Consider the following 26,109-nt stretch of genomic DNA (forward strand, 5'->3'; position numbering starts at 1 on the left):
CTCAAGTGTGAACTGGCTCTGTTTTGAGCCACAACACACATCCCTATTCCCTAGTGATTCTACAACTGACATCTCACACCAGGTCCTGGGCACTATTCAGGATTAAGTTCAAGGTTGCATTCTCTCTGCTTTGTTCCATGACCAACTGTTTTAAGTCACAGTCATCTAGAAATGTCTAGAAATCTGGCCTCTCTGTCAATAGCTGCACGTCAATTCACCTAGTCTATGTGAGCATAATTGAAGTTGCCCATTATTACAGCACTTTCTGACGCCTCTCTGATTTGCTTCTCCAACTACACTCTTAGCATTTTGATAGCCTGTTCCTAGTAAGACATTTCCTTTCAGTCAGCTTATTGTCGCCCATAATGATTCTGTGGAGGACTCCAGTCCTCCTAGGTTTTCTAGGATATACAGTGGGATATACAGTGCAACTCCACCCCCAATTCTCCTCTCCCTGTCCTTTCTGTAGAGTTCGTATCCAGGAATAACAATGTCCTACTGGTTCTTGCCATTCCACCAGGTTTCCGGTATGCCCACTATATCTAAGTTTTCAATCGCAACCAAGCACCCCAGCTTGCCCATCATCGATAACACCAATTCTTGACAAACATGTGCTCCCAGCTTGAGCCAGCATTTTAGCCCCTTACCTGTTGTATAAACCTGCCAATGTCGAATTAAAGAGTCACACTTCACTCTGCCACCCAGCTTTAACAGAGGAGATGTAACAAAGATGTAAACTGCCTAGAGGCAAGAGTTGAGGCAGTATATAAATCCATTAAATGAATGAAAATAACACTCAGATATTGGGTTACTGGAAGAATGTGCAGCTCATCAACTCAATTTTGGTGGGTTCACATGACATGAAAGGGGTGCACCAGGAGCTCACATTTGCTAGGAACTGGTGGTTCGCACCAATCAGGCTTGCCACCAGTTGTGTGAAGTTGTCCATAGTCATTCACTGCATTCCTGATTCCCTGGATTAGGTCCATTTTGTGTGGAATCTTTAAAGCACCAGTGTTGATCATATTAATTCATCAATTGCATTAATTCATCACATTTTATTTAAAAGGTTAATTGAGAGCATAGCATAGAAACCTTTAAAAAAAATGCTTGCAAGAAATATGTTTATATACTGTCTCTGTGTGTGCTGGACATGTGTTGTCTTCAAAGACACACCCCGATAAACCATGAAGCCTCCTTTAGAAAGTAAGCATTATTGTTTATATTTCTGTTTTATTGCTCTGGTTTTTAATTCAATCTGGTATTTATAAAAACAGAAAGGTGATTTACATACATATCCAATTAAGAGATGGCCCATTAATTAACTGCTGTCACCACTGTTTACAACTGAAGCTCTTTTGAGTGGGCAGCATCCATAAGACAGCCTTCTCCCTAATTGGATTAATGTACCTATTAGATCCAGATTTCTGCTGATAAATAGTTTCAATTAAAAACTGGAAATTAGCTTTCCACAGGTATTCAACATACTCTTAAATTAATTGCTACTTCAATATGCTTTACTACCAGTAAAAGCACGGAGTGAAGAATTGTTAACAAGGAGTGGTCTCTTAATGACTTAAAGTTTACTTGTTTAAAAATTATATGTATGTATTAAGCTAAGATTGGCAGAATCAATCTAGTCATCCACCCTATTAGCTGGTGTCTCACATGCAGATATTCTGGGAACCAAAATGGATCCAACGACTGGGGACCAGAGCAGATTCCTGAATATCAAGGGTACTCAAAGCATGCAGGAAACAGGTCTTTTACCAAAACCCTCAAACACAGTTGGGGCCAAGGAAGGATCATATATGTCCACTGGTTTCATCATGCCCCAGAAAGCTGGCAGTAAGAGTGCAGTTGCAGTCTTCCAGCTGCTGGAATTGTGAGGCAAGTAGCCTGCTGCTTTAGCTCAAAGGAACTGGTCTTACAGGAAGTGCACCCTCTGCCATGTTTCCAATGAGCCGTTTGATATCCTCGAAGGAGGTCAACTGAAGGTACCAGACAGGAGGACTGGTCTCTGAGAATGTACATTCTGGAACTCGTATTCTCCTAGCTCAACCACCCCCTGTAATGGTTCGATCCTTGGAGGACCCAGCTCTCTTTTCAAGTATGGAGCCTGTGGCTGCTGTGATCGTCTAGGTGGGTTTGCAGATCCAAATGGAAGTCTGCTCATCTGTGGGGATCAGGGTAGGAGTTCTTTCCTTCCCTAAACCACCCCCAGATGATGGTGTGAAATACTTATTATATTAGTGGCTACTGAAAGTGAACAGGCACAAATCAAGCCCTGTAATCATTCCATCCCTACATCAGCAAAGTGTCATTCCTATCTAAACGTTTTTTAAAAGCAGTCAGGTGCTTCCCATTGTGCATGAAAAGAAGTTTCCTTAATTGCTGTACAAAAAAACTCAGCAACTTGACAAAATTAATCTTTCCTTTGTATTCCACTAGCACGCTGTACTCCCACACACACGTACAAAGCAAAAGCTTCTTTATATTTCGGCTTATAGTGCAAGAAGCCAAATGATCATTTAATTTAAGAAGAGCATAGTTAAGGATTCCAAATAATTCAGATGTCATTTTTATTATTCATTCGCTTGGCAGCATTCCTGAAGACTGTGGGCTCAAGTCTCCAGCTACTAATGAGCACTTGATCCACTGGATTGGAGAAATCAAAAGCCCGTTACAGATTGCTCCACGACACCTAATGTGTCATGCTTCAAAACAGTGGCCACATTTAGACCATGGGTGGTTGTCACAATAATGTGCTGTATGCTTGTACACTCACTCTTCCCTTTCCCTGCATTTGGGCATGGCATATGGAGAAGAAAGAAAAAGCTTCCATTTTTGGTTTACAACTAACCAGTTGCCTGTTTCATTCAAATTTGGGAAGCTGTGGTTTGTGGAAACCATAGTTTATTAACAAACCAAGGTATCAAACCAAATATCCCAGCTGTGTTAACTAAACCCTATTCAGACGTGTGTACCAGCATTCAGATGTCTGTACATAAGGAACATGTATGCAAATGACTGTACCTGCATTCATTTTAACAGGTCCCTCAAACGCATGGTACAGATAAATGTTCTGATATATCGGTGTTCAACATAACATGTGAATAACTGTACCTGGGCACACTGTACACTGATTGTACAAGTGTTGAACATGACATGAATAGGACTTAAAGTTTGCACAAAACAAGTTCCCCCATATTTGAACAAAATGGGAACTTGTGGTTGTTAACTGCAAATGGAAGCTACATTTTCCCTTCCTCACACAGAAAGTATATACATCTGCAGCTTGCCATACATTCTTGTATCTCATTGCATGGGCATCCGCAGAGAACATTTTCCCCTCCTGAATTCTAAATTTATATATGTAAATTAGGCATCTCTAGTATTTAATTGCTGAATATTGTGCATTCTTTTTGCTGGATGAATGGTACATGACAAATGTGATCTTATTTACTGGGTTTGATATGATTGTGTTTAATATTAATATAGTGATTGGTTACAGTAACTTATCCTCTTTTGTGAAATGCCTTGAATGCAATATCTGCAAAAGGCAGTAAACAAAGAGGACACTGACTAGTCTCTCTACTTGATAGCAGGAGGCCTACAGAGATCTGAGACCATTCCTAGCAATAGTACTCAGCAGGTGCTGGGCCTAAATGGTTCTATTCTGGAAAAAGATCAAAGTCAGAAGCTCACTTTCCAGGGTGAATGCTGCTTGTTCTGAACTGATGCTACTTCTGAATAAACGTACAATTTCCAGAAATTTTGAAGTCATGGAAAAAATTGTTTTCTGGATTGGTGTTTTTTTGTTTTTGGGGTTTTTCTGGTGGGAGGGGAGGAACAAATTTTGGGAAATTGAAATATATGCAATACTCTGTTTTGGTGCCCTTTACAAGTCTAAAGTTGCATTGTTTCTTTAGGAGCCCTTATGTATAACCTGCTTTGCTCATAACATTGGTCATGTTTGGTATATCAGATTTAGAGGTATAGTTTATTCAGACATTTGTGATGTAGCATGGCAATCTGATAGTTCTCTAACCAAGAACTTCTATCATATTGCCATGCTACATCAAATTATTTGGGTGAGCACCAGGTATGTACTGGGACTATCAGGGAAAGAGGTAGTGGTGATCAAGCTGGAGGGATTTAGACAGGGTAGTATGTGGGTAAAGCAAAGAAATGGAGGTTTCAGGCAGGGCAGGAGGTGATATTGAGAGGTGGCCATGCTAATGCTAAACTGTTATTTATATTCTGCCTTTCTCTTCGAAAAATCAAGGCAGCTTACAACAATAAAACAGCAGAAAAAGTTAATTGCACAATAAAAGAACTCAGATCAAAGATGAAAGGTAAAATCACAAGCAAAGCATCTACACTGAGAAGATATTTTAAGAGATTCAAAAAGGATTGCTGAAAAAGAGTTTAACTGTATTGTGACACTAAGATTGGGAGTCCCATAGGCTCAGGCAACCACAGAGAAGGTATCACAATACTACAGTTGCACAATACTGCTACTAATATGCATATTTATATACTGCTGTAGTGGATTAAAGCCTTTGTCTCAGAGCAAGCTCATGTGAGGAAAAGAAATACTGAATCATCCCTGGTGAGCTGCCTGGCTAGGCTTCTCCTAAAACTATTCTGTATTATCATTAGGTTCAAAATGCTGCCGCCACCACACCTTTTGTCTACAGGAGCTCTCTGGGCTTGGGGTGGGGATAACTCAGCAAAAATCGGAATTTGGCTCTTGGACAAGTACAAAAATCTTCCATGTGCAATCCTACACATGGTGAGAAAACTGATAGCTGACTATTTGAGAATGTGTTTGTACCAGAGAATTCCCCCTTCAGTCCCACTTTTCCAGAGTTAAGAACCAACTCGGAGATGCTTGTAAAAAAAAAAAAACTTTAAGGGGGAAAAGGTTTTCAATTACTACAGACCGCTTTTGTCTGAGGCTTTCTCAGCTTTTAGATACTGTGAAGAATACAAAGGAGGATTACAAAATAGGTTGTCTTAATGCACACTTAAATATTTGCAGAGGCTTTTTTAATGCCCTAGGTGTATTGAGCATAGGCTAGTGTTTATTTCATTTACGTTGCAGATAAACTATAATAGAACAGTATCCAGAATATGCAGAGCACACACACAAAAGTAGTAACACCCCTAACACAAAATCTGACTAAACAAACTTTCCCCCAGACTAAACTTCCCTTTCCTTTGAACTCACCAAAGTCCTGGTGGGATAGGACAAGCCTCCTGTCTTCCCAGGTTTTACAGTTATCCTCCTGCAGCCAACTTCCATGGCCACATGTCATCCTCTGCACCTCCAGACTAACTTCTTCTAACACCCTTCTTCCTGGCAACAGCTCTCTAGGTCCCACTCATCTGGTGTGCTGATTGGCTGAGCCCTGGAGCTCACCAGCCAGTCAGTCAAGACAGGGTTCACTTCCGGTTTTAGAAGGAAGTTAGGAGTGGAGCCTGGTCACTACAACTGCTCTTCAGCCAAAGTTCTCAAAGCAGTTTACATAGAAAAATAATAAATACTGCCAAAACAACCTTCAGATGGTGGCAGCACATACAGGAGGCCCTCCCAAAAAGATCTTATAGGGCAGGCAGATTCATGTGCAAAACATGAGACTGAAGCCATTTTAGTCATTCTTCCCTCCTCTCTGAATCTCATGCCTTCCAAAAAAATATGCTGTCAGGGCTGCAAGAACCTCAGGGACATATTTTCAAGAGTCACAGCTGGCTTCAAAGGGAAGGGAAGACTGATTAAAATTGCTCCACAGTAGCAATTTAGTATAGCATCACTGCACCAGTACTTAGTCCAGATGTCAGCCAGGGATTTCACAATTTGATAAGATTTTATTAAAATCAAAACTTTAATTTTTAAAACCTGTAAATACTGTACTAACTTTAAAAAGGTAACTCGGTTAAAATTATAGTTGATGACAGATGAATTAAATGAAATAAATTAAATGAAATACCACAAATTAAAGCTGTATGTCTCAAGATTTACTGTATTGTTACTAAGTGGATAAATTTTTAAAAAGTTATGTTACAGGTTAGTTCCAAAATGTGTAATATTTAAGAAATTTAAAGCCCTGAACAGTTTGAGCCCAAAGAACTGGCTGCTCCTTAAGGTTTCTGCCCACCTACAAGATAATCAATGGGGGCTTTGCTCTGTACCGATGCTGAGGGAGGCGTGATTGTCCTGTATTGGTGGTGCTTCTATGCTGCATTTTTACTGTTTTTTAATATTAATATGCTATGAACTACATTGGGTTTTTTTAATGAAAGGTGGTACAGAAATTTAACATACATACATTATATTAAAAGTAATAAATCACCCATAGACAAAACCCATCCCGTTGTTTCTCTTTCGTTCCGTGTGCATGGTGCAGGGAGTAGTCAATAAAGATTCCAGAGAATCAGGCCAGTGACCTTTAGCTACAACTAATGTCACTCTTCCAATAATGTTTTCTGCAGATGCCCCTGAAACATTGCTGTTATATCTAAACATGGCTACTAATACATAGCTTACATACTAATGCTGCTAAAGCACTGCTTTTCTGTAACTAGCTGGAAGTGGAACTAAAATTGAGATCCTTCTAGAAGGTTACCCATGTATTCTTATTTTATTGCAAAATAGCACTATTTCAGTGGAAGAGGATACATTTTATATGCAGAAGGTGCCAAGTTAAGTTTAAATTAAAAAGACAGGTACATAAGAACATAGGAAGCTACCATATGGTCTATCTAGCTCAATATTGTCTTCACAGACTGGCAGCGGCTTCTCTAAGGTTGCAGGCAGGGATCTCTCTCAGCCCTATCTTGGAGAAGCCAGGGAGGGAACTTGAAACCTTCTGCTCTTCCCAGAGCGGCTCCATCCCCTGAGGGGAATATCGTACAGTGCTCACACTTACAGTCTCCCATTCAAATGCAATCAGGGTGGACCCTGCTTAGCTAAGGGGACAAGTCATGCTTGCTACCACAAGACCAGCTCTCCTCTCTAGCAGGACTGAGAAACATCTGACAGCTTCTGACCCTATAGGTATTTACCTGAATAAAGGTAAAGTGTGCTGTCAAGTCAATTTTGACTCCTGGCAACCACAAAGCCCTGTAGTTTTCTTTGGCAGAATATAGAAGATGTTTACCATTGCCTCCTCCCACGCAGTATGAGATGATGCCTTTCAGTATCTTCCTATATCGCTGCTGCTCGATAGAGTACCAGTGGGGATTCAAACCAGCAACCTTAGGTAAGTACAATAAATGGTTTTTATCTGAGCACACACCCAGCTTGAGGTAGTTTGTTGAGAAAACCAATTATTAAGCTAGGGAAATTTTCTATTGCCCTCATACCCTGTTCTGTCAGGTTCTGCCCCTTGATGCAACAATCTTATCACCTAACTCACCAAAAATCCAACAGGCTCAAACATGTGATATACCAAAACCCACCCCTGACTCTGTTCACTGCCAACTATAAACTGGCAACTCTAGAAATACCTCAGCTTGAGACTGAAGAGCCACAGCCAGTCAGAACAGACAATGACACAATTTGGCTGGTCAGAAGGTCAGACTTCCTGTAACTTCATACATTCGAATGCAGTGCACAGCCATACCTACATTTAGTTAGCACCACTTACTGTGTAATGTGTGGTGAGATGAATTTATACATCATCCCTCAAAATCAAGGAGCGCCTGCACATTTTACCACAGAAGAAAATGGAAATTACAGAAAAGCACCCCAAAGCAAAATGCAGATGTCACTTTAGGGGTGCTTCAAGATCTGAAGCTGCTTGGAGGCTATTCTGCCTCTAATAAAACGAAAAACTCTGAAGTGTTCAATACAGTTGTGCTTATTCAGTTGAGATATACTGTGTGCCCTCCTGCAGCTCCCAAGTCCATGTGATTGGTGGGGCCAGTCTTAGATTACAACTTCAGCTTGTCCCAAGTGATCTCTCTATCTGCTTTGACTCATCTAGCAGAAAAAACAACTTGCTTAATACTATAGTACTTCTGCCATTCCTGATATGTGCTATTAAAATAAATTAAGCAACAAGAAGAGTACTCAAGATTTTAATGTATTCTTCTTCTTCCTTATTTCCTTGATGAAAGGTTTGGCCCAAACAGTCACCGTGGGACTTATTTTGATTTCATATGGTAATATCTGAATTAAATCAATGACTTCGTCTGCTGGTGAATTTCCAAGCATATGTTAAAATAAATGCAGTGGGCACAGAGATGTTTGCTTGCACAATGAGAACATATTTTAAGAAGTGTTGCCTTTGTTTGCAGTGACTCTTTGCAGATAATTATTCACTTAATTCCACCATTACAAAATTAGAGTGTCCAGCAATTATCCAGAAACATTCAAGTCTAATGCCACATATACACGGGTCAAAGGAATTTTAAGACTTCAGTTTATTCTTGCATAGAAGATGAAGTCTATATGCCATTTTTATATTCTAACAACAGCACAGTTCAGTAGTATTCAATTAAGCAATGACTGGTATATTTAAATCATTAAAATTGATAGATGCAATACTGTCAACAAATGGTTCTGCAGTTGCTGTGAAACAGATAACAGTGAGATCTTAAGTCAAGTATTCCATTAATGTTTAGTCTCATTTTCCAATTCTACAGCATTTGGAATAAACAGAGAGAGAGAGAGAAATTTAAAAGGAGATTAAAATATTAGTCACCCATCAGTTGCAAATCTGAATGCCAATTGTAGGAAGGACCTATGTTAGTTTGTCTCTATGCAAATAACTGCAGCTGATGATAATGAAGGTTACCAACAAAAATAAGCAGCATAAAAATGGAAATTCATCCTTTTTACTGTTTTATCTGAATCAAAGTCTAATCTGCCTGCATACTTATGAAAAGAACCCTGTAAACATGGAGCAAAAACCCAACACAGCTCAGATTTTCAAATATGAAGAACATCTTGTTATATCGTCACCAACCATCTTGCAAGAGAATTCAAAATCAAGTCAAAGCACAAATATTAGCAAATAGCAACACACTTTTTGAATTAGAGATCACTGCATGCTTAATAATTCATAAAACAAGGCATTTTACTTACAAGGTTTCTTTAGCAAATGGATCATTCTGAAGGATTGCAGATAAGAGAGAAAAAGACTCTCCTGCTTTGATCCTCTGAAGAAATAACTAAATCTATGAGATCAGTGATGGAAAAATTTACCCAATGAATTGGTTAAAGGAATACTTTAAAGCAAATGAAGTTTGTGTGGGCACAGCCTGGTGGATCAAGTTGAAAACACATGGGCTATATTTGGAGTTCAAGGGAAGAAGAAAAAACGCCCACAAACATCTTTAGAAAGTAAAGAAGCCTCTAGCAGGAATTGCTCCTACTCATTAAGCGTCAGTACAATTTAGAAGAAAAAGAATGAGGGGCCCAATCTAACAAAGTTCACCATTCACTCGCCTGGTGAACTTCACCATTCACTCGCCTGGTGAACTGAGACCAACTACATAGCCTCTCTAAGTCTATCCATATATCTGAAAGTACAAGTTCCTTGATAAACATGGATCGATGGTTTAGGCTGGAACTACTTATAAGAAACAGACCACACTGCCACTGAAAATGGCAGCCCAGTGTCAAGGAATCCCTCCCTCTAAAGTGTAGTACAACTTTCCTCATGTTCTGATATCATTACGCTCAGCGTTTCCTCACTTCTGCCAGTAGCAGTTAATGCTGTGGAGTGGGGACAGGAAAACAGTCAGCATGATAACATTAGGATATGAGGTAAATTGTACTATATAGTACTGAAGAGAAGGAGACCTCAACTTGGGGTTGCCAATTTTAGTGGCAATCTCATATCTATTAGTGGCAATATTCATATCTATTAAGGGCATTTCTGCCCTTAATTTGCCCTTGGATGACTAGTATTCCTGAAAAATCAAACTTAGACTGATGTTGTAGGACCAACTATGTAGCTGTTTTGTACTAAAAAGAGAGAGAGAGAGCAGTAAGATGCCACAAAAACAGACCCAAACAGTTCTCACAGTGGCCAGCATGTCTTCTGAAGTGTTAAATGGTGCTAGCTTACCTGCCAGTTGCTCTTTAAACAAATTATGCCTCCACAATTTGTTTTGGTTCTGGTCAGTTCAATCAGAAGTTTGAACACTGTGTTACCCTAACACTGTGTTAAATTTTTTGGTTGAACTGACCCAAACAGGGCCACCTAATGGTGCAGCGGGGAAATGACTTGACTTACAAGCCAGAGGTTGCCAGATCGAATCCCCGCTGCTATGTTTCTATATTGCAGAGCATCAATATAGGAAGATGCTGAAAGGCATCATCTCAAACTGCATGGGAGATGGCAATGGTAACCCCCTCATGTATTCTGCTAAAGACAACCACAGGGCTCTGTGGTTGCCAGGAGCAGACAAAGACTCTACGGCACACCAAATATTGTTTTTAATACTGCTGCTCTGTGTATATATATGTATATGTGTGTGTGTGTGTGTGTATATATATGCCAGGAGTGTGTCCTTGGTCTCTTAGCGAAGACCATATGGTAAATGATTTCCAGTAGGTCTTCTTTGCCCTTCTTTTGAGGGCAAGAGCCCTCGATGCTCTTTAAAGTCCTATGGGGGGCTTCCAAATTAAAGTAGTATTTCAAGCAGTTTATTACAAACTCAAATCATCTTTAGTTTCCAATAAATTTACAATCGGCTCAAAATGCTCAGGAAGACTGTTCAATAACAATCCAATCTGAACCATATCAGGCAAAATTACTCCACATGCTTGTAGCTGTCGTGAAGCCTCCAATGTCTCATTTACATGCTTAGACAGATACAGGGGCGAAGCCACCACTGAGCAGATGGGTTCAAAGAACCCGGGCCGCTGCTCCTCAGGGGCCGCACCTGGCACCCCAGACACACACCCCACATCTGACATCAGATGTGGAGGACGTGATTTAGCTCAAAAACAGGGCTGCGCAGCCCTATTTTTCAGCTAAAAAACAGCCAGCACTGCCTACACAGCACAGTTCTTGACTTGTCTCAAGTTGCTCTGGCCACGCTGCGAACATAGTGCTGGCCAGTTTAACTCCCAAATGGGGCTGCACAGCTCCGTCCGGGAGCTAAACCACGCCCCCGCATCTGACATGGGGGCATGGCTAAATGTGCCCTGCATCTGATGTCAGATGCAGGGGGCGGGGCTAGGATCCTGCAGCAGAAGCCAGGCCGCCACTGGCCTCCCTCTGCCCCTGGACAGATATGCTCCCTCCTTTAGTTCATTACACATCTTGACAACTTGATGCACATTGGAGACAGCTGACGGTCTTTCATACAACTTCTTTAGAGTCTCTCACATGTCCTTTGCATGTTCGTTATTTCTTAAATGCACCAATATAGAATCATTCACTGATAAACAAATTATCCCAGTGGCTTTATCATCTGCATGTTTCTTGACAACTTTTTGTTGTTGTTGAAAAGTGGGATATTAGTAGTAATAAATAAGAATAATAAATAAATGCTTAAGGCTGTGCTTGTGGAGGCAGCAGCACTTTAAGTGCTGTAGGACTTCCTGATGGCCAGCTCGTGCTAAAGATAAAGTGTGCCATTAAGTCGATTTCGACTCCTGGTTCCCACAGAGCCCTGTGGTTTTCTTTGGTAGACTACAGGAGGGGTTTACCATTGCCTCCTCCCGCGCAGTTCGAGATGATGCTTTTCAGAATCTTCCTAGATCACTGCTGCCTGATATAGTACTCCAGTAGTATTGCTGGATTCGAACCAGCAACCTTCTGTTTGTTAGTCAAACATTTCCCTGACTGCTAGTCACCTTAAAAAACAAACAAACCCTGAAATGCTGTGGGAGTGACACACTCTCAGGATGTTGTGTCATTCTCACTGTATTACAGGTTTTAAAAATGATGGCCACCAGGCACATAGCATTTCTAGTACTGTTGCTACCGCTGCCTACACAAGTACACTGTCGTGTTACAAAAGAAAAGAGGACATCCAAAGGTGCTGTTGGTAAATATTCCTCCAAGATTGTGAGAAATGTATGCCTTCATCAGTAACAAAGTTCATACCTACAGAATCTCCAGGGGCATAGCTAGGGGAGAGGGGGCCCGTGTTCATCCCTCTCTCTAGCCCCCCCCCCCCGCCCCGAGTGAGGGATGGAACTGGAGGGCCCGTGTTCTTTGAACCCTTTTGCTCAATTATAGCAATGCCCCTGCAACTGCGACTCTTCAAATATGCTTAAATATATATTTGTGTCAGCACTATTTGGCACACATACTCCATTGGCCACAAATGCATCCCCTGGCACCACACATTCATTCCAGATTTTAGGAACATCAGTGCCCATTAATATGCAGCATTAGTTATTATATATAGCAATCAGCCCTCCCTTACTCTAAAGAGTGAACCCTGTCCTGACTGACAGGCAGTGATCTCTGGGGATCAGCCACTCAGCACATGGTGACCGGGACCTAGAGGGCCTGGTACCAGGAAATGAATGGGGTCTTTGTTCTCAGAAGGAGCTAGGAGGGAGATGAGAGAAGATGGGGAGCTGGCTTCGTGAGCACCAGCCATGAAGTCTGGCTGCCTCATGGTCAACAGCCAGCCTGGAGACTTCTCCCATGGAAGGACATCTGCAGATCCTTGAGAGACAGGATTGCAGGAAACTTGAATTATCTCCTGGAGTTTGGGGTGAGTTCAAGGGGAAAGGAAGCCAAGAGCTTTGGCGAAAGGTTTAGCCAGGGAACAGTGTGTTAGGTAGCTTGCATTAGATTTCTTTTGATCTTGTGCTTTTGCAAATTCTTACAATTGGTTTACTGTGTTTTATCTGTAACATAACAAAGGGGAACTGAGCCTGAGCCCTTTTTATCCAGCCAAGGCTTTGTAGTAATCGTATAAAGTACTGGGTATTTCTTTTTACCTTGTAACTTAGAGCTGAGAGAGCCTCAGACTGAAGAAGTCTGTAGTATTTTGAATAAAGTTTTTCTCTTTTTGTTCTTTGTATTTTACCTGAGTGGATTTTTAACTCAGGAAAAGGGGTTTTACTCTGGTGCAAACATGTCTCAATGTTAATTACTCAGCAACTCACACTACCAAGTTTGCTCTTCATGTGTAGGCTGCACATGTGGAAGGTTTTCTGTATTTTTCCATTGGTAAAGAAGGAGAGTTTCCCTGGAATTTTGAAGTGGGCGTGGTGGCAACAATTAGACTACCAAAGGAGCAATTTTAAGTTCTAAAGAAAAGGTCTTTGTTGAGCAAACATGGAGGGAATGATGCAGCATTTTTCTTTCCCTCATGTGGGCTTGCTTTGAAATGAAGGCTGGGCTTAAATCTGCTATTCGCTACATTAAGCGATACAAAACCCTAGAGAGAAGGCCACAATTTCACTTTGTACAAAAGAATATCATGTTTTTATCATGCCTTGCCCCATGTTGTTTGGGTGCTATAAAAACATGTGTATTAGGGACAGGGCTTTTTCTCCATTCTTTATGGGTAACTTTAAGACCATGAATTGGGAAAAGTAACTTTGTAAGCAGCTCTTTATGTGACGCTTAAGAAGCTGCATTAGCAACACAGACATACATTATACATTTTCAACAAGGTTTTGCAATAACATAAACTTTGCTTCAGTTCTTTACTTTCTATCAATTTGGGCTCAAGGTGAGTTATAGCCTCCGGGACCTCAGAGAGCTTCTTGAACTACAATTTAGATATAAATCTTTCATTGTTGCTTTATTGGGGCAGGATCACCTCTGTTGTTCTTCACTTCAAATATGCATTACATTCAGGCTTAAGGCACCGAAGACCACCAAGTGAGTTTACATCATTGTTAGACCTTAAACTCAAGACATGCCCGCTCAATAAAAAACGCATCCTATTTTAAAAAATGAAAATAAACAGCTGACCAAATTAGCTTCAGATGTCTGTCAGTGCAGATAAATACTGTATTAGCAAAATGTAAACCAACCAAAATTAACAAAAGGTTGCAAAACCCACTCAATTAGAAACAAATAAAGCATCAGGATAGCCAACAGTAATATGAAGAGTGGAATATGTTGCCTAAGCAAGGAACAGCATCTGGAATTAACAGGGGAAGCCCAAGCCTGCCTTTCCCCATTTATCAGCAAGAGCCTTCCACTCACTTATTTCTGAAATATTTAATCCACCCCCTCCACACTAGTATCCCACATGCTCAGATAGCTGTGGGGAGAGATGATTAGGGGCTGCACTGGATCTGGAGCTTGGTTTAGTGAGCCCTTCAAATAACTGTGGGGATGAGCAGATGCCTGACCTTGCTATGTGTTGGTGCTAGCCATGGGAATTAACAAGGAATTTATCTCAAACAGAATGTGTCTCTTTCTTTACCCTTTAATATAACTAGTAAAGGGTAAAGATATCAAAGTCAATAAGAGATAAAAGTTTGCAAGGCAGATGTTCCAAGAAACAGTATGAAAGATTGCTAATATATAGACCTATCTACTTATACAAATGTGTGCCATGGATGGAACACACCATCCCCACATACTGTAAGCACACTTAAGGCCACAATGTGCATAACTTTAAGCATGATTGACCCATGCATGTGTATGCATATATAGACAGATAGTGAAGGAGAGCGCAAGAGTGAGAGAGAACACGAGAACATGAATGCTAGCTAACTAGTAACTGCAAAAGGAGGCTAAATCAGGAATGGGACTGTGGTACGGGCTAGGGAGGAGATTGTCCTTTTGTTCCTGCCACAGTCCAAATCAGGCAGAATAAGGTAGACCTTATATTATTACGTAGTAACTTTGCTCTTCTGGCCCATTCCACTGCAAACATGACAGGCATTTTCCCTAAAGTCACATTTTCTTGTTAGTATCTCCAAATGGATCAAGTTTCTGCACCCTCTCCCTGATATGCATCTTAAGAACATAAGAACAGCCCGGCTGGATCAGGCCCAAGGCCCATCTAGTCCAGCATCCTGTTTCACACAGTGGCCTACCAGATGCCACTGGAAGCCACAGGCAGGAGTTGAGGGCGTGCCCTCTCTCCTGCCATTACTCCCCTGCAACTGGTACTCAGAGGCTGGAGGTGGCCCACAGCCCTCCGACTAGTAGCCATTGATAGACCTCTCCTCCGTGAAGTCATCCAAACCCCTCTTAAAGCCATCCAGGTTGTTGGCTGTCACCACATCCTGTGGCAGAGAGTTCCACAAGTGGATCATGTGTTGTGTGAAAAAGTACTTCCGCTTGTTGGTCCTAGATTTCCCAGCAATCAATTTCATGGGATGACCCCTGGTTCTAGTGTTATGTGAGAGGGAAAAGAATTTCTCTCTATCCACTTTCCCCACTCCATGCATGATTTTATAGACCTCTATCATGTCTCTCCTCAGTTGTCTTTTTTCTAAACTAAAAAGTGCCAGGTGTTGTAGCCTTGCCTCATAAGAAAGGTGCTCTAGGCTCCTGATCATCTTAGTTGCCCTCTTCTGCACCTTTTCCAGTTCTACAATAGCAATAGCAATAGCAATAGCACTTACATTTATATACCGTTTTATAGCCGGAGCTCTCTAAGTGGTTTACAATGATTTAGCATATTGCCCCCAACATTCTGGGTACTCATTTTACCGACCTCGGAAGGATGGAAGGCTGAGTCAACCTTGAGCCCCTGGTCAGGATCGAACTTGTAACCTTCTGGTTACAGGGCGGCAGTTTTACCACTGCGCCACCAGGGGCTCTATGTCCTTTTTAAGATGTGGTGACCAGAATTGTATGCAGTACTCCAAGTGTGGCTGCACCACAGTTTTGTATAAGGCACTATAATATTAACCGTTTTATTTTAAATCCCCTTCCTAATTCCTGGCATGGAATTGGCCTTTTTCAATTTCTGCTGCCGCTCATTGAGTCGATACTTTCAATGAGCTGTCCACCACAACTCCAAGATCTCTCTCCTGGTCAGTCACCGACAACTCAGATCCCATCAGTATATACTTGAAGTTGGGGTGCTTCGTCCCAATGTGCATCACTTTACACTTGCCAACATTGAACCGCATTTGCCACTTTGTCGCCCATTTACCCAGTTGGGAGAGATCCTTTTGGAGCTGCTCACAATCAGTTTTGGATTTCACTACCCGGAAGAGTTTGGTATCATCTGCAAATTTGGCCACATCGCTGCTTACCTCTGCTTCTAGATCATTTATGAATAAATTAAAAAGCTCCAGTCCCAGTACAGATCCCCGGGGAACCCCACTTCTTACTTCCCTCCATTGTGAAAACTCTCCATTTATACCTACCATCTATTTCCTATCTTTCAACCAGTTAGCAATCCACACATGTACTTGACCCCTTATCCCATGACCGCTAAGTTTCCTCAGGAGTCTTTGATGAGGAACTTTGTCAAAAGCTTTTTGGAAGTCCAGGTATACCATGTCAACTGGATCACCTTGATCCACACACTTGTTGACACTCTCAAAGAACTCCAGAAGGTTTGTGAGGCAAGATTTACCTTTGCGGAAGCCATGCTGGTTCTTCTATGTGCTTTACAATTCTATCCTTGAGGATGCTTTCCATCAATTTGCCTGGAACAGATGTTAAGCTAACCAGCCTGTAATTTCCTGGATCGCCTCAGGATCTCTTTTTGAAAATTGGTGTTATATTTGCTACTCTCCAGTCTTCCAGTACAGAGCCCGATTTCAGGGATAAGTTATATATTTTAGCAAGGAGATTAGCAATTTCACATTAGAGTTCTTTGAGGACTCTTGGATGGATGCCATCTGGCCCTGGCGATTTGTTAATTTTCAGTTTTTCCAGACAGTTTAGATAGAACATCATCTCTTGTCATTTCCATCTGACTCAGTTCTTTAGCTCCATTCCTAAAAAGCCTGGTTCAGGAACAGGTATATGCTCAGTATCCTCTGCAGTGAAGATGGACGCAAAGAACTCATTTAGCTTCTCTGCAACCTCCATATACTCCTTAATAATCCCTTTCACTCCATCATTGTCTAATGGTCCAACTGCCTACCTGGCAGGTTTCCTGCTTCTGATGTATTTAAATAAGTTTTTGTTATTCCCCTTGATGCTTTTAGCTAAATGTTCCTCAAACTCTCCTTTTGCCTCCTTTATTGTCACCTTGCATTTCTTTTGTCAGAGTTTGTGTTCCTTTCTGTTCTCTTCATTTGGAGAGGCCTTCCAATTTTGGAAGGAAGTCTTCTTCCCTTTTATGGCTTCCTTGACAGTACCTGTTAGCCATGCTGGCATCTTCCTGGACTTAATGGTACCTTTCATCCTTTTGGGTATACAATCTAACTGGGCTTCTAGTATTGTGGTTTTGAGTAAACCCCATGCACACTGGAGCGAAGTGACTCTCCTGATTTTCCCTTTCAGCTTTATTTTAGAGAAGTTTCCTCTTATGAAATTCAAAATGTCTGTGTTAGACTTCCTTGGTGATTCTATCCCCACATGTATGCTGAATTTGATCGCACTATGGTCACTGTTTACTAAATCCTCAACATTTACTTTTACATCCCAAATATTTCTCTCATTAAAGCACATTGAGTGCTTTTACTGTGGAAAAGCAGCTTATACATATTGATATAAAGAGATAATATACTTTAACTAACTAACTAACTAACTAACTACATAAAGCATTCCTGCTGCAGCTTCACCATGTCAGTTGCTGCCTAAGATGGCAGTGGACTCTGATGATGACATTACTGAAGAACTGCAGCAGTATCTGAAGAGATTCTTCTTCCAGGTTTCTTTGTAACACTGGTTTAGTTGATTACCTTAAGCCAGTCTTACCAATCAATGGGCAAGATTTTGCAGAGCAAAAGCTATAATAATGATCAACAGTGCTGGGTGACAATCTTAAAACCAGAACAACAGGTTGAAGGCCAAAAGGATATACAAAACTAACCCACTCAGACGTGTGTTTTCTAGCTAAAAATCAAGGCGGAATCACAATACAGACATAAAAACATATAACTAGGAGAGTTCAGAAAGTCATCAGATCTAATCTGCTACCCCAAGGGCAAATCCATATATGACTTTTTATGCTCATCATATCAGATCTTGAGATATATCTGATCCCCACACTAATCCCCACAAGCCCACCAGGCTCAGTCTTTATCATGAAGCAAACTGAAGCAGAAGCTTCAGGCAGCCGTTCCCAAGTGGCCATTTCCCTCCAATCTCCATCTTTATTCATCACTTTTTTTAAAAAGTAGGTGTCTCATTTTGACATTTAGGTTCAGGTACAAAAAAAGTTCAAGGCTGGCAAATAATCCACACAGAAGACTGGAAAATATTGTGGGGTCAGTGTAGATGGTACTCTTCAGACCACAGGGAAATGTACAAATCCTTGTGCATCACAACATTGTCTTTCCTTTTCTCAAACTCTGTTTTACAAATTTCTGAATTAATTCTGAGATACTGATCTGGTGGTAATGCAAGAATCTTCCATGCAAATATCCTCATGGGTAAACTCCACACACCAATCTGCTACAGATTAACCTATGTAATCCAAAGCATAAGCAAACAAGGCATGCCATATCAAAGAAACTCCAGAACAGACAGTTGAGTTCCGACAACTCAACTCACAGCAGATTCAGTCATTCAACCCGCTAACATATGAAACTATCTTGTACTGTTGGACCAGTGGTCCATCTATTGCTTCCACTGACAGGCAGAAGCTCTACAAGGCCTCAGACAGAGGATTTTCATAACCTTGTAATGTCTAAATGATCTCCCAACAAAGCTGAGGCCAATCACATGGGCCAAAGAATCATGGCATTGGTAGCCCCTTAATAGCAGCATGATTATTTTGTCATTGGGATTAGTAGACTGGCCTTCAACCATGTAGATCACAAATGTGATCTGAGCTGTGCAGAAGCCACTCACAGAAAAGTAGCTCTCACAAAGGTATGGTAATGTATGTTTAAAAGTGCCAGAGAATGATATCTGAAGATGTTTGCCTGGGTCTTGCTAGAGAGAACAATATCAACTTTTAGAGCTCATCCTTGCAATTCAACAATGATGTAACTGTATTGACATTTTACTCAAATAAAACCTGGCACTTTGCCTTTCTTGTCTAATTAAAACAGCAGACCCTTTAATCTCCCTCCATTATTTCTCTTCTCATGTCTGCCAGACTGCCAACAGGTGAATTCCATTGTCATTCTTCATGATTATGGCATTTACAAAAACCTTCGAAAACCAGAGTGATAAAAACTGCAGTTGGAAGTGTAAAGCATTATTGAAAAAGGATTAGAGTAGAAGGGCACTGAATCTATTGAAATCACATCACACCATGAAGTTATTCTTTTCACATGAATAATTTCATGTCCAGGCACTACAGTAATAATCACAGCAAAACAAACAAAATCCACACTATTTGCAATTATAAAGAGACAGAACCATCACACAAAGTCTAAGTGTGCTGCATCTGTTGGTTCTCTATAGCTTTCCGCTGTCTTGAAAGATATCTGTTGGACTGATGGGGCATGTGTCATGCAGTGCCCAAGTGTCAAGTCCTGAGTGACCATATGTACTGCTGCTGCCTTGTGACTTTGTAGTAATGCAGAAGGTTAAGCGGAAATGGAGAAGAGGAGAGGTGGTGATACTGGCCAGTGGAACAATAGTCAAATTTGATCATATACTCTTCTGCTAACTGGGGTAGATTCATTCTGGAAAAGTTACGTGGACAATCCAATCCCCATTTTTCTGCATATAGGCATTCACATGGTGCCTTTTCCTAGGCTCACACACACACATTCTGACATATTTGGGGATTTTTAATTTAGAAAAAAATATGACAACTGGGGAACATAAGAGAGGTATAAAGTTATGCATGATACAGATAATGTTGAGAGAGAACCTTGTGTTCCTCTCTGATAATCTAGAGATTGGGGTTATCCAATGAAGTTTTTGACCATGGATTAAAGAAAAAGCTTGTTCACATAGCACTCATGGAATTCACAAGATTTGTTGAATCCCCTTTTAAAGCCATCTAAATTAGTCCGTCCCCACAATTTACAGTAGATGGCTTTAGAAAGGGATTATACAAATGTATAGAAGATAGGTAACAATCAGTCATGAATTCTATATGGAATCCCCATGTTCAGAGGTAAGATGTCACAGCTGCTGCTCAATGTTGGGGCAGCATCTGTGAGAGAGGGCTATTGTCCCTATGCCCTGCTTTGTGGAGGCATTCAGCTGGCAACTGTGGAAAGCAGGATTCTGGACTAGATGGACCTTTGGTCTAGCAGAGTGTTTCTTCTGTTCTTAGAGCCGTGGAAAAGCCAGTCTGGAAAAGCAAAATGCTATGGCCAAATTAGAACTATTTCCAGGATAGAGAATATATACCTCAGAACTTTAAAGTTAAAGAACTTTTGTAGTTTTTATTTATCTATAATAAATGAGGGGCTGTCTATCAATATAATTTCATCCTTTGCCCTTGGGCTATATCGTTGGCTATTGACCTGGCACAAATCCGGTAAGAGGCTGCATCATTTTATTCCTACTTCTTGCATGAGACAAGTGTAAGCAGGACATCAATAATGCACAACAAGCGCCTTATTTATGCTTCAACAACAGTAAAATGGCTTTTTCTAAGTGGACTTACTGTCTTCCTCTTTATTAGGTAAGTGAGGGTGATTTCATTGGAGAGGAAATGCTGTCCTTTAGGGCAGAGGAGGACAAACTGAAAGAAGAGAAATAATTTCTTTCATCCCTTCAATAGTTTTGATGTATTTTTGGCCTCAGATGCCAGTTGACCAGGGTACTGAGTTCTGAAATAGTTCTGTTTCAAAGTTATAGTGTAAGTAGCTGCATTTTCTAACACAATACTTAAGTAAAGCTTTTTTGAAACATGTTTTTCAGAAATCTAATTTCAATGGAAACACTTTAATGTTTAGAGTGAAGATATAGTAGAACCATGACTAAAATAGTTCCAGTATGGTACCTTTAACAAGAGTAACTTTTTTTAATGTAGAAGCATGCAAGCTTTTGAGTTAAGACATGGAACTCTTCATTAATCAGACAGTAGTCTCAGGGCTTTCATTTCTCTACACTAATAGCCCATTATATAGTTTATTTTCTGGGATCAACATGGCAATAAATGCCTAAACTGGTTCTCTGTGATTAGTGATGTTTACGGAACAGTGGAGGTGTGCAGCGGACACAAACATGATGGGCGCATGTGCAGACGATACTTCCGGCCAAGAACGGGGGAAGGAGAGGCAGGGAGGTACGCTGCCGTCCCATGGATTTCGCTAAAAACAGAATGCCAGCGAGGGGAAAGCAGCAGGAGGGGTAAGTGCACCCTCCCCCACTCTTAAAAAGGCACCTCCCCAGCATTGAACCTTCAAGCCGGAGCCACCTTCGAACTGGTTCTGAGGCCTTTAGAATGGCCCGCAGACCGGTTCATGTACATCCCTATCTGTGACTGGTCACCATGAAAGATGGAATCATCACTAACCATAAACAGAAATATTTTCCCAGTTCATATGATCACTGAATGCACAGAGGCAGATAAAGGGCTGAATTTGCCAACTCCATACCCTATTATTATTGTTGTTGTTGTTGTTATTGTTATTAGTATTACATTTATATCTCGCTCTTCCTCCAAGGAGCCCAGAGCGATGTACTACATACTTGAGTTTCTCTTTCACAACAACCCTGTGAAGTAGGTTTGGCTGAGAGAGAAGTGACTGGCCCAGAGTCACCCAGCTAGTTTCATGGCTGAATGGGGATTTGAACTTGGGTCTCCCCGGTCCTAGTCCAGCACTCTAACCACTACACCACACTGGCTACCCAACACCAGCTCCACCCCACCCAACACCAGCTCCACCCCAGAAACCTCTATGCATTTGATAAGAGGTCTGAAAAGGGGTGCCTATAGCTTTATGCACAGAGTTTCCTCACTCAGCAATTCTGATATTCAGTTTGCCTAATTGCATAGGGCCACTATGCACACAGGCACTCCTCAGATTCACTGAATGCACAGAGGCTGAGGCATAAGTCAATGGGAACACTGATGTCGGGAATGGGGAGAGGGTCTTGCTCACCACTCCATACTTTCTGTGAATACATAACCCCTATTCACACCTTATGTTTGTGTATACTTTTGCAGTTGTAAAGATCTGTATACACATACAGTTATGCACACATTATGTTGAATGCATGTACAGCAGTGCACTTCCTAACTGTACCTGGGTACAGGTTTGTCAATGCATTTGACACACCTATACCCAGGTTCACTTTTAAAACGAACACATGTACAGTCATTCACAAAAACACATGCATATGTGTATAGAGACCTGAATGCACGTACAACATAATAGCCAAATTGGGCTACATAGGTAAATGAATGAAGACAACCTGTCTGTAGCTGCTCAACTAATTTGTGACATCAATGTATCATGCAAAACCATATAAATAATATATTTTGTGGTATAAAAGTTGCCCACTGCTTGTAGAATTTCAGTTCTAACATTCCCAAGTGGTCCTCTGCATTCATCTTTTTGGCCTGAGGATTCCCAGGCCCACTGTGACATCACAGTAGGTAAGTCAATGGCAGTGAGAAGGGCTGTGACTTTTCTGCCTTCCCAGGTCTACTGTGACATTAGAGCAGTTCAGTCATTGATTGCAACAACATTATAATAAACCTTTATGGTATTCATTGCCTTTAATACTATTATTTCCCCAAGCCATTTCCAAGAGGAAACACATATTGCATTTTTGATTTAAGGTAGTGTAGATCTTTAAAAAAATCCAATGTAAGTGTAGATTTGGAAAATAGAACAAATTCTGTCTCTTTAATTTGCAACCAAAAGCACAAGTTTTACTTCTTTCAGTACCTGCAACATTTCTACCCAATCCCTCAGACTGAACATTGTGTTCTGTGTCTCTTTCATCTGTAGCCATGGTTTTGTTAAATGTTACTGAAACAAAATGTACAGCACAACAGGTTTACACAGATAAATCATGGAATTCAGGCTTATCACAGTTAGACTCCACTCTCATTTCAGCATTGTTGGCTTAACAATGCGGTGAGGCATGTCTTAGCATTATTTGGAGAAACACAATAAGCAAGCGACAATGGGTCTGCCCTATTTTTATTACATTTATTTTGTACACAACACTAGGATTGTGATTACTTTTCATAAACAATGACAACAGTTGTAGTTTTCTAGTTTATACCGTCATGAAACAAAACAAATGAGCCTGGGAATGGTGAGGTTGAATGGCATAATTGCTTTTCATTACAACAGCTAGTTTGTACCAGCTGCTCACCTCCCCAAGAGCAAACAGGAGGGGAAGAGAAGGGAGCAAATAATATTGCTCTAGGAGCTTTGCATGCTCTGAAAGCTTTACATTAAACAAAAAAATTAGCATAGCATCAGAACTATACCTGGAAGTAAACAAGCATGGAAGGAGGCAACTACTATAAAATATTGGGTAAAGGCCAGGAGAAGGTGTAGGAAAAAATGGGAGGAGGAGGAGAGAGGGTGAAAGGGCAGGCTAAGAAAAAAGGGTGAATAGACTGCACAGGAGGGAGAATGCAGGGAAATGTAGCAGGGACAAGGAATAAATACATGAAACGTAATGGAGAAGAAAAATGAAAAGTCAGATAGAGAGAGGGAAAGGCTGGGAGGTTATATCCTCCAGTTCAGGGTCACCATGGTTAGTGCCTATCACGGGGGACGTAAAATGGAGCCAGAAAGTGCAGCTGACAGAAGGCAGAATAACAGAGTGTCAGAATTGGAAGGGACTTTGGAGGTCTTCTAGTCCCACCCCTGCTCTATTGGCCAGGCTCCTAATATTAAATTATTGCCAGCTAATACTCAGCAAAAAGCCCAAAGGGAGCATAATGGTGTTTTACCTCTCTGAAAGAAAACTGTAATATATTTAACTATGCAAAGATACCTTGATGGAATTTGATTTATAGTGTAAACTATTTGCTTTTCTTCATGCCACTTTTTCCTACTAGTTTGGATTAGTATCAGGAGGAGGAGGAGGAAAGAACATTAATGGAGCAAAGGGGGAAAGGGCTGCTATGAACAAGGCAAAGAAATCTCATAACAGAGCTATGATTTTTTTTTTTAAAGAAGCAGCCTGAAACCATCAGAGAAAGAGGGAATGGAATAGCATACTTGCTAGAGCTAAAACACACTGCTTGTGCAGACTAAAGAGAATATGTCTAAAGAGAAAGAACAGAAGTAAATAAACTCTTGGGCTGAAATAACATATCAAGTAATTCACGGCATCAAAGAATATCAGCAGCATAATAAAACGTAATGAGCAAATAGACAAGGACACAACTATAAAATATCCGCATTTGGAACATTATTTTGTATTTCTTTTTCCTGCTTCATATTTCCTATGGATTTTGTAAAATAATTCATAGCCTTGCAATATGGAGAAAGTATAGTACTAAGATACTTGTTTTACGAACTGTAGAGATCCTGGGTAAGCAGGATATGATTATCCACTCAGGGCCAAACTAAATATTACTTTAAACTTATCTTTGCTTAACATAGGAAGAGGACTGGAAGCAGCCCTTTCAAGCTAGCAATTCAACATGGGGAGCATGGTGCGGTGTGTGTGTGTGTGTGTGTTGATTTTATTTATTTATCAAATTTGTATACCGTCCCAAACTTTCGCCTCTGGGCGGTTTACAATAACAATGCTTTTCAACTCCACAATTTTTGTGCAGAAAAGCACTACCCAAAGCAGCTATTTACTCTTGAAGCTGCTATATACACTGAAATAGAGGAAAATAGAGAACATAGATGCTTTGGGGGCAAATAGCTACTTCAGAGGGGCAATTTTCAGCATGAAAATGGTGAAGGGCAAAATTGTTAACCTCCATGACCATGCATCATGCTTCAGTGCCAAATCAGGTTCTCCCATAGCTGTTTGAGGACTTTAAAGCGTCCTGTTTTAAGGTATTAAAGAACTGTTAAAAATAGATAATCAATAAAAATAATTGCATTTTTATCTCACCCTTTCTTTAATGACTCAGACTGATGTAAAGGTGGCATATATGGTTCTTCCCCCAGCTATTTTATCCTCATGATAACTCTGTGAAGTGAGTTAGGCTGAGAGAAGGTGACTGGAACAAGATAACTCCATGAGCTTTCAGGCTGAGAACATATAGTATTGCCAGGAGGTACTCAGTAATTAATAATACTTTCAGTAGTTAATAATACTTTCTTCACATTTATAATCCAAATGTAATACAAAATTTCAGAATAATTTGTTCACTTTCAAAATACAGTACCTCTTATTTTCATTTACAGTGTATTTCTTACCTTCCCTGACTGCAATCTTCTTATATACTCCCACTCAGGCTTTCCAGAATATCAGAATTTTCTGTGCACTCGTTGGGTAAACCAATTAACAATTTTCTTTCCAGCTGTTTGGGAGAAAAGCAGAGTGATAAAATTATAATTTTGTTTAGGAAGCAAGGAAAAAACCTTGGTGAGGGGTATGTTTAATCTGTACATGAAAATTGGCTGGTTTCAGTATCATTCTGAATAGAACGATTGTGTATATTGGCGATTTAATCCTGTATTTGAGTCTTAACAAATAAAGCTGTATCTGCAATCAATAACTGCAGTGCTCGCTAACCTTATTATATAGTGGGAGTTTGATTTAACAAAATATGACCTGCCAGTTCTATTTCCTAGCTGAAACCTAAGACTCCTGAGAAGAGGATGCACTTGCCACTTGCAATTCTTCTGTTGCCACTTCCATACCAGGTGTGAAGCAATTCAAGAAGAAGGAACTCAGTGACAGAAGATGAGCAAAGAGTCATACCTGGGGTTATCAGCTGATGGGAATAGCCTACCATTATACAAAGAAAGCTGAGCACTTAGATTTAATTACAAAGGCCTCCACATTCAGGAAGAAAGGAATTTGGTAGGAAGGCCCTCAAAGTAGATGCATAACACAGGAATTTTTCTCTCTTTTTAAATTTTTCTTTTCCCTTTTCTACAAACATTGTACTTAAAATATCGCATTAATAAAACAGATTATACAGATTAGTCCCACTAAATGAGCAAAGAGGCATCCTATAAAGTGGTTATTCTCTTATATTTATCAGGGGGAGAGCAGTTGT

General features: G+C 40.6%; 1 protein-coding gene across 6 annotated transcripts in view; it reads right to left on the minus strand.

Annotated features, from left to right (window-relative positions):
* Positions 1-26,109, minus strand: part of CRACD (capping protein inhibiting regulator of actin dynamics) — a 198,926-nt gene that overhangs the window by 84,640 nt on the left and 88,177 nt on the right. For 3 of the 6 annotated variants that reach the window (XM_053253709.1, XM_053253706.1, XM_053253707.1), the window contains exon 2: positions 25,301-25,404. Coding sequence is in view for 1 of the 6 variants with exons in the window: in XM_053253704.1 (XP_053109679.1) it covers positions 9,098-9,122 (25 nt within the window). In the remaining 5 variants the exon portion in view is untranslated. Of the gene's footprint in view, positions 1-9,097; positions 9,254-25,300; positions 25,405-25,619; positions 25,639-25,658; positions 25,678-26,109 lie in introns of those variants that run through there. The other 3 variants (XM_053253708.1, XM_053253710.1, XM_053253704.1) reach the window with 3 other exon arrangements.

Source organism: Hemicordylus capensis, chromosome 5 (genome assembly GCF_027244095.1).
Source record: "Hemicordylus capensis ecotype Gifberg chromosome 5, rHemCap1.1.pri, whole genome shotgun sequence".
In the NCBI taxonomy this organism is placed as follows: domain Eukaryota; kingdom Metazoa; phylum Chordata; class Lepidosauria; order Squamata; family Cordylidae; genus Hemicordylus; species Hemicordylus capensis.